This window comes from Branchiostoma floridae, chromosome 11 (assembly GCF_000003815.2).
Source record: "Branchiostoma floridae strain S238N-H82 chromosome 11, Bfl_VNyyK, whole genome shotgun sequence".
Taxonomy (NCBI): Eukaryota; Metazoa; Chordata; class Leptocardii; order Amphioxiformes; family Branchiostomatidae; genus Branchiostoma; species Branchiostoma floridae.
This window is the reverse complement of record NC_049989.1, coordinates 19,993,771-20,003,096: the sequence shown is the minus strand read 5'-3', so window position 1 is coordinate 20,003,096 and position 9,326 is coordinate 19,993,771. Positions and strand designations below refer to the sequence as shown.

The following is a 9,326-nucleotide window of genomic DNA, read 5'->3' as shown; positions in this document are numbered from 1 at the left end:
TGCCTCTTGTTGGATTCATCCGCAACGCCGAGGAGCGCGTGGTGAGGTCGACCCTGGAAGTACAGCTGGAGGGAGATTCGATGGGAAACAGGGTTTTCCCGAGGAGGGGATTAATCAGAAACCGACCCACCCACCCACCCTCCTTTATATTCGTGTACAGCTGGCAAGGGTTCCGTCTTCGCCGCGCGACTTCGGCGCTATCCCCATAACTTAATCACATATGAAGGATGATCCAATGAGTGCGCAGTGTGGATAGGAAACTTCTTCACCTCTTAAGATACTGTCAGAATCGGTTAGCTAGCTAGGACGGCCAGTATTTCTTATCAGTTAGACACCTGTTCAGTCTAAGCTCTCAAAAAGACTTGAGTATGTACCAGCTACTCAGCGCAGCCAGGCACCAGGGGCAGAGTTTGTTCCGGGTTTGTCGCGCTCGAAGTTTGGCGGCCCTAAAAACGACCTACCGTCCGCAGAGCAACAAGGCGGAAGAGAGCGTCACGTACGACACAGCCGCTCGGCCTTTTGAGGAGATCCCCGGGCCGAAGGGCCTTCCACTTATCGGGACGGCGTTGGAATATACACCGTTTGGTACGTACCATGCCTTATAAAGAAAGCCCCGGGGAAGCCATATTTACTACCCTCCCTCCACGAGGGTTTGCGTAGGGTGGATCCAGACGACGCTTTAGGCTGTCTGTACGTGTGTGCATTTCAGCGTAGAGTTTGTCACTCAAACCCACACATTACAGAAAAAGTGGAATCTTTCGTCTTCCATTGTCTCAGTAAAAGAAGTCAAACCCAATAAGTTACATCTGTATGTTAGACTAGAGTAGTCACTTACTGTTTTAGTGTTTACCATTACAGTAGAAGCCGCTTAATTGCACACCAGTGTATTTGCTATTTGCATATCTAGCAAGTGTAGCAAGTGCAAGTCTATTTGCACGACTTACACTAATGTACAGGGCAGTCAACAACCTCATTGCAATACCCATCCACAGCATACTTACACAACTACATTACAAGAGGTCACAACCAACGTTTCCACACCTTAACATGCAAAACCGAAACATACAGGGCAAGTTACTTCCCCCGGACAGTCATAGAGTGGAATAGCCTGCCTGAACATCTGATACATACCACCTCCGTAGCACACTTCAAAGCCGGGGTAGCCAAGTATTATGGCTACCCTAGCTCTACCCAGCTGTAAGACCGAACTATGCCCTAGCAACTTGTACAGCACAGCACTGTTATTTTTGTCTGTTGAATGAATACGTTTTTTTTTCACTATTTTTGTCTCACCACCACCGGTTTGCTAGGGCATCCTCACTCCCCTGAGCACAAAGTCCCGCGAGGGGCATTGCCCAGTATTACGTAGATGTAGATGTAGATGTAGATATGTGCAATTATCCGAATGGTGCAACAAAGCGAAGTTATTAAGCTGGACCGCACCACCATGGGGTTTGGGGGGTTCGTGCAATTAACAGAAGTGTGCGATTATCCGTTGTGCAATTAACTGACTTCTACTGTATTTGGAATAAACTTGTTATTATTAAAGTCGCGTATTTTCCCTTCAGGTCAGTTTAAAATGATAACAAACCTCCGGGGCTCCTTCAGGGAGAGAACGAGGACTTACGGCAGTATCTACCGGGAGAGGATCGGTCCGTTGGACCTCGTGGTCATCAGCGATCCGACAGAGATAGAGAAGGTGTTCCGGAACGAGGGGAGATACCCGGAGCGCATTGAGCTGGCGAGCATCAAAGTCTACCGGGAGATAAAGAAGTTGCCAGCTGGATTGATCAACCTGTAGGTATCTAGCAAGGATTGTACATACGTAGGCACAAACACACACGCGCACACACGCGCGCATACAGGTACGCACACAGACACACACAAACACACACAGACACAAGCACACGCACACACTCACACACACAGATACACGCACGCACGCACACACATACACACACGCACACACACACACACACACACACACATGCATGCATACACGCACACGCACACACCTACTCAAACACGCACACACGCACACACACACACAAACACATCAAAACACACACGCATACACACACGAACACACATACACACACGCACGCATATACACATAGATTATGTAAATGTGTAAGTCATTATTGTAATTCAAATGTTTCATGGAAAGTTTGAGTATTCCAAGGTCTTGTTTAAGCTCTGTTTCGATCAAGAAAAGAAATTAATGCCAGATTTGTCTTTTGTGATGCTACAGAAACGGGCCGGAGTGGCAGCGCGTGCGCAGCTCGGTTCAGAAGGACCTCATGCGGCCCAAGACTGTCGGTGCGTACGCCTCTCTGCAGGATGACGTCACCAGGGACTTGGTTGACGTCATCAGGGCTCTGATAGGGAAGGAAGAGAGCGGAGGTCAAGTTCAAAACTTCATCAACTATGTGTACAGATGGGCGCTAGAGGGTGAGTAAGAAACCCTTTAAGAAGCCAGAGTTTCAAGTCCTTCTTGCCTGTCTTGTGAATCTTTCCTGGCTTTGTATTGCAGCTAAAGGTTATTTTGGTGTGGTCCATTTTCGCACAGGGGTGATTTCGGAACAGTTCGTTTAGGCAAGGTCAGAGAGATGGAGAGAAATATGATGCATTTGATCGCAAATGTTCTCTTAATTTTACACCTTACCCAACTAGCGATCAGCGTGGTTGTGCTGGACAAGCGGCTGGGCTGCCTGACCTTGGGTGACCTACAACCGGGTTCTGACGCAAAACTGATGATTGACGGGGTCAACGACTACTTTGCGTCTCTCGTCAAACTGGAGATGTCAGCAACTGGTCTCTACAAGTACGTCAGCACGCCGACCTGGAGGAAGTTCGCAAAGGCGATCGACCAGTGGCACTTGTAAGTGTTAAGGGCTTTGTGGCGTCGTGTATACTAACTTTTGAAGCATGCAATGCTACATGGTCATCTTCTGTCCCGAAGCAAATAAAAAAAGCGTTAAGGCTTAAACTTTGTTCTTGAAATTATCATACATCTGTAGTTTCTCTTCTAGTTTGCGCTGATATATGTACTCCCGTTAATGAATTTGAAAAACATTGTATCGGTTACGATCCCTGTCCAACTTGATTGATTGATTGATCAATACCATGTATAGTCTTTTTTAGTTTTCACCGATATATAATGTACTCCTGTTAAACAATTTTAAAAACATCCTATCCGTTGCAATTGCTGTGCAACACATTTTGATGGACTGACTGATTAATTGATTGATAGACTGATTGGTTGATTTATTAATTGATTAATTCATTGATTGCTTGTGTCAAACCTCAGAGTTGCTGCCAAGTTGCTGAAGGAAAAGCTGGCCAAAACTGCAACCAAAGATGGAAAACCCGCCGAGTCCGACACGGACTTCCTCCAGAGCCTCCTGTCCAGGAGTGACGTCACCTTCGAGGAGGCCATGCTGATGGCGGTGGATCTGATGGCTGCAGGGATTGACACGGTATGTTATGTCTTTGCTTTCTTCATCCTCTGCACAAAGAATTACATTCGCTCTTGATGGACGACGTTCAAATGAGGTCCGGGACTCTCGTGTTAGAGGAGACCCACACCTCGAGTTAGAGAACCTACTGAACTTATCGAAAAGAGGAATGAGTGGTTCAAAACCTATAATTCTATGGCCGCACCTTGGGCAACTACTATACTGTCGTATTGAGGTCACTAGACAATGTTTAGTCCGCCATTACATTGTGATTTAACCAACTCAATATTTTGTAACCTCCTCTCATTTCAGCCCTTGGCTGCGAAGAGAGAAGAGAGCCAGTCCAACCAATAACCAATAACCAATAGTTACAAGGTCAAATCTAAGACATGTTAAAACATACGTTGTCGGATATGATGTAACTAAACATTGGATGATAAACGTTTAGCAGCAATAAACGTCAACAAGGAAGTGCTAAATGTACTACAAGTAATGGACTTCTTCCAGCTCGTGTAACGAACTACTGCTGTGATGATGATAGTAACAAACTTTGTTAAATGTGAAAAGGGTAACGATAACTCCTTCGGGCTTAAACTCCCCGCAGCGCTAATGTGAGATCTGCGGACTGACTGCCTTGGGTCCCCGAACAAAACTCGCTTGCTACCCAAAACTTGCTAGCTGCCAGGTCCTTTCTGGCTCCAAGGACCGGGCAGCCAAGGATGGACAAAAACATCAACGCTACATATACAAGCAAAAATAGGTTTCTTCTAAGAATTACCGATAAAATGGTAGAATTTTGATAGACATTTATAAAAGGCTCTCTACGGGACGGGAATTTATTGGACATCCCCCCGTATATTTTAACTTACCCCACAGTTTGTTTTCTATTTTATCTTGTACTGTATTTAATCATTACAGTCAGGGAACACTCTGATGTTCAACCTCTTCTGCCTGGCGAAAAACCCGGAAGCCCAGGAGAAACTTTACCGAGAGATCCAGGAGGTGGTCCCAGCCGGGCAGCCCATAGATGATAAGGTGTTGAACAGGATGCACTACCTGCGGGCAGTGGTGAAGGAGACTTTCAGGTATACGATAGCCATGCAGCATTTTAAGACTAGGTTACGACAAGGCAACGGGATGTCCCTCCTAGTTCCAATCATTTAGAGACTACGGCTCAAATCCTGGAAATGGCACCGTCTTTCAGAAGGGACGTAAAAGTGGGTCTCGTATTCGAGGAGGTACTGTAAATGCAGAAATGTTCGCGGTGAATTGAAAACCGCGGGGACCACTTCACCGCGAATTTAAAACCACCGCGAACATTTTTGTATAACAGTAAGAGACTACAATGCATGGTGCACCACCGCGAAAAGTCAATTTACCCGCTACCGCGAAATTAAATCCCCGCGAACCTAAATGCATTTACAGTACCTCATGAACAGCATAGACCAGCATGACGCCATAAGTCGAGAATGCCTGTGTGGGTTGAAATGATATCTAGAATGTGGTTAGGTTTTCATTCTCTTCCTACGCAGAGACATACAACAGCGAAACCGCCTGTCTTGATGTACCCTGCTCTTCCAACCGTCACTTTTGGCGTCACCATGCACAAACCAGCTGTCATCCAGTCAGAGAATAGACCTTTTAGTTTTCAAAACGGGGTCTTGCATGTATAAGGTAAGCTCATTGATATTTATAAGCAGGACGGTTCGGAACTAAGGCTGGCGATTGAAAAAGTAGGGTATATCCAGACAGGTGGTTTCGCCGTTGGACGTCCCTGCGTAGGAGGATGGATTTCATGAGACGGTTTGTTGCAATACTCCTTGTTCCGGTATTCCGTTTGTTTTGTACCTCGGCATCTTTTGGTTGTGATATTTTGAGTGTTAGATATCCCGTCGGGAAGAGAGTACTAGTATACGGTGGGTGCTTGGGCCCGTTGTTTAGTTTCATTTGCACAGCAACAAAGGTAAGCGTGGTGGTTATTGGTAGAGCCAGGATTTAACCATATTAATAAGTTGTAACAGACCCTATACATTTAGCATGTGCCCGTTTTTTCTGTTCATTTCGAAATCTTTCAGGGTTTATCCAACTGTCCTAAACAACGTAAGACGGTTGGACCGAGACATCGTGTTGTCTGGGTATGTCGTCCCTGCAAAGGTATGTTAACATCAATCATTGCGAAGTTACAGTTTGGAACGTTAACATTAAACGCTATGGTATGAAAAGAATGTCTGCAATCAATGTCATTGTTATGCTACTTATTTGCAGGAATGTGTTAGTGTAGACTTCAAGTTCAACAAGAAAACATTGATGTGGCATTACAAACTAAATGTTCGGTTTGTCCCTCAATGAGGTATTGAATATCTCTTATTGTATATATACATATACATGTGTATTTATATCTCATCCTATCTTCAGACGACCATCTTAATGGCTCATGACGTTATCAGCTCGCTTCCGGAATACTATCCGGAACCGGAAGTCTACAGACCGGAAAGATGGCTCCGTGATGACGAGTCTAGCAGTGTCCAGCCGTTCACCCTGCTGCCGTTCGGCTACGGACCGAGGATGTGCATCGGTACGGAATTTGTTTAGTAAAAGAGTTTAAACTTTGTTCCAACACCAAAAAACTTACCATAAATTTTCGGCCGAAGACTCTTTGTTTTTTTCTATTTGCTTTTTGGACAGACGAGGACAATGTGGCAATGCACTCAAGTTAGTAACTTATATTAACAGTGCCACAAACACAGTACAGACAGAAGGTAAATGTAGTCTTTCCTTTAACCTCCCCGACCGAAGTCAGGTACCCATTTTTCACCTGGATGAAGTGAGAAAGGTCGTGTAAAGTGCCTTTTCCAATGGCACAACGTCGGGGGCACGGCGGGGATCGGACCTCTAGATTCCTAGCCGAACGCTCTACCAGTTACGCCACTCACGACGCCACAACAGGTGATTCCGACCTTCATCAGATGAATGGCTCGCTGCATTAATCCGGAAGTCGTCGGATGACGTCATGTAGCAGCGAATCATAAATGGCGGGAAGGCGAAACCTACCACCATCACGGTTCAGGGAAGGGTTGATGTGCCCTGATGTAAATGGCCTCCTTGAACCAAACCTTTTTTCACTATGGAATTTACCAACACAGATGAGCTTTCGTACGGAATTTCCTGGACTTTTGTATCTCTTTGGCATGGATTCACCTGTTGTGTCGCAATACATTTACATTTGGACAGTTTTTAGAGATAATCGGGAATCTATTTCATATTTCATTTCACGAAAATTGTGTTTCTTTTCATGTGCATTTGAAACTGGAAAGAAAAATTTATTTTGACCTTTTTTCATTTTCTACGCTGATTCATTAAGAAGACGCTGACCAAAAGGAAATTCATTATCAGTTGCATATCATTATATTCCATATACACGCAATAAACAATGGTCAGCTTCGGAAAAGTATATTCTGATGCGTTTGTCATTCTTTTTCGTTAACAGAAAAAAACTCGTATGAAGCTGATTACAATTTATCATTTGGTTTGATTCCTTCCCCAGGCCGTCGTTTTGCGGAACAAGAACTGCATCTCGGATTGATAAGGGTAGGTTTCTTCGTCTGGCTCAAGATATGGTCCATTGAAATGGTTTCTAAATTAACCCTGTTCATTTTTACTATATTTGCAGTTGACAAATACAGAATACAACACGGTGTTGGGACCGAGGGTGATACGGAATACACCGTGTTGTATTTTATTTATATCATACCTACCTGAGAAAACACTTATTTCGATGCGAAATGCGCCAGAAGTTGAACAAACTTGGTGCCCTCGCACAACAGGTGTTACAACAGCAATGTTCCAACGTCCGAATCAGGTGTTCGAATTGCCTACCGAGTACCGTGCCGCACTCGGCCCACTCGAAATGGTTCGATTTACTCGAAGAAAGCCGGTGTGATACAACTTTCGAACCTGTGTGATACAAAAGTTATCACACGGTCCGGAACACCCGTATCGAACGTTTTCGCGTCACAGGTATGACATAAATGTCCGTATCATGCAGGCTTTCCTGTTCTACCTATTCACTTTTATGAAATACATTGGAGCACAACGTACAAAAGAAGTGTACTTTGTCATGTGCTTTTTTTTCATTCTGCCATTTTGTGCGCAAAACTCATCACCATTACATTGCGTGTACCATGCACATCTTTCTCCATTTCTATCGAGACAATAAGTTCTTACTCATGATATATTTCATGTAGATCGTCCAAAACTTCCACGTCGGATGGGCAGGAGAAGACATGAAGCAGGACAACAGGATAATACTTGCCCCGGACAGGGACAGCTTCGTTTTCTCTGAAAGAACTTAGAGACAGCTTCTACTGAGAACTCCATCACTTGAAAACTTTGATACTTTATTCAGCCCATTAGTCATCATACATTAGTTTGTAGGTAGCTACTTTCCTGGACTTCAAGACGTTAAAACAGGATATACAAACTAGATACAATTTTATTTATTATAATGTATTTACGGAGATTGTAGTCCTTTTGCAAAACACCCATTTAAGGCAAGGTAAATAATGTTAGTGTATTTGTCTATGCTCAGTGAGATTGAAGGCAAAGTAAGATATACTAATAGAAGCATAAACGAGTTTAAACTGCAAGTTTCAGAACAAAGGTATTTACAGAACAGAAGCTTGAGAGGCATCGGGGTAAGTAAGGGATCTTATCTTTATCTTCATCTAAGGTCTTTATTCTGCCTTTTTGTTTATGTAAGACACTAAGCGGTATATTTGCAGTCATTTATATCTTGTGGAGCTTTGTTCAATTATGTTTAAGTAAGTAATTAAAGATGGAATTTACTATTTTCAAACATGGGGGCTACATGTGAATAGCTTTTGCCAACTCAAATGAAATTTCAGGCTAATTGAAATATTTGCGAGGTTGCATCATACATTATATATTCTTGTAAACATATATTGATATGCATATGATATCTGCAACATATCATCGGACTGCGCTGTTTGCAATGAGACGAAACAGAATTCTGTCAAAAGCTGGTACACATATTTACGTTACTACATTGTATTTCTATATGTTACTGATATTATGAGTTTTGATCCATAGATATATTCGTTTATATTTTCATACATATTGACGACATACAAATGTAATTTTCGTTGTTCGGTTGGTTTGGCTGTTGGTTGTTTGGTAATATACAAGGTGTGAATAAAAGTTCAACACTATTTCTGAACGAGAAGAGTCTGATGTCTTTACATTCTTTAACTTTTGTATTATGGGTAATCTACAACTTACAAGCTCGGGTGGAATCAGTAACTTTGATCACACATACTTCACAAGATGACACATGTGTCCATATTCTTGTAACGTTACTGGTCGAATACTCCTGCACCCACATTTTGTTTTACTAAGAATAAAACACTGTTACCAAGCGTGATATAAATATGTTTAAAATATGACCATACAGGTCCACAGCACCCTGCTGTCGGTGGCAAGACTTTCACCACTTCTTCCTTTATGTCAGCACCATTCTGCCATCAGCACATCAACATATAGCTTTCAATACAAAAGGTACAAAAGCAGGACGTCCTGCTGCCGTACCTGCAAGTTTAGCCAGTGAGCTCCAAAACACTTTAAATCTTTAAACAGTCGGGATCACCACACTTACCCTTGTACCAAATACCATCGTTATCCATCCGAAGGTTCTCAAGATATTCGACTTTGACACAAAAACGACCATGCAGATTCACAGCAAACAGCTAAGAGGTTCAAATTTCCACCCCTTTATTATTTATTCACCCCCCTCCAACTCAATAATGGTACAGTCCGTGGGTGATGACCATGACCAGCTCGACCACTTTGTGC

The 9,326-nt window shown here is 43.3% G+C and overlaps 1 protein-coding gene across 1 annotated transcript in view; it reads left to right on the top strand.

The window, feature by feature from the left end:
- The window catches only part of LOC118425356 (probable cytochrome P450 49a1), a 15,207-nt gene extending 6,540 nt beyond the window's left edge, over positions 1-8,667 (top strand). The window contains exons 2-12 of the mRNA XM_035834164.1: positions 261-585; positions 1,569-1,797; positions 2,252-2,451; positions 2,674-2,881; positions 3,311-3,479; positions 4,377-4,543; positions 5,534-5,612; positions 5,724-5,727; positions 5,809-6,033; positions 7,003-7,046; positions 7,703-8,667. Coding sequence (XP_035690057.1) covers positions 369-585; positions 1,569-1,797; positions 2,252-2,451; positions 2,674-2,881; positions 3,311-3,479; positions 4,377-4,543; positions 5,534-5,612; positions 5,724-5,727; positions 5,809-6,033; positions 7,003-7,046; positions 7,703-7,810 — 1,650 coding nt within the window. The 5' untranslated portion in view covers positions 261-368 and the 3' untranslated portion in view covers positions 7,811-8,667. The remainder of the gene's footprint in view (positions 1-260; positions 586-1,568; positions 1,798-2,251; positions 2,452-2,673; positions 2,882-3,310; positions 3,480-4,376; positions 4,544-5,533; positions 5,613-5,723; positions 5,728-5,808; positions 6,034-7,002; positions 7,047-7,702) is intronic.
- Positions 8,668-9,326: the final 659 nt, after the last annotated feature.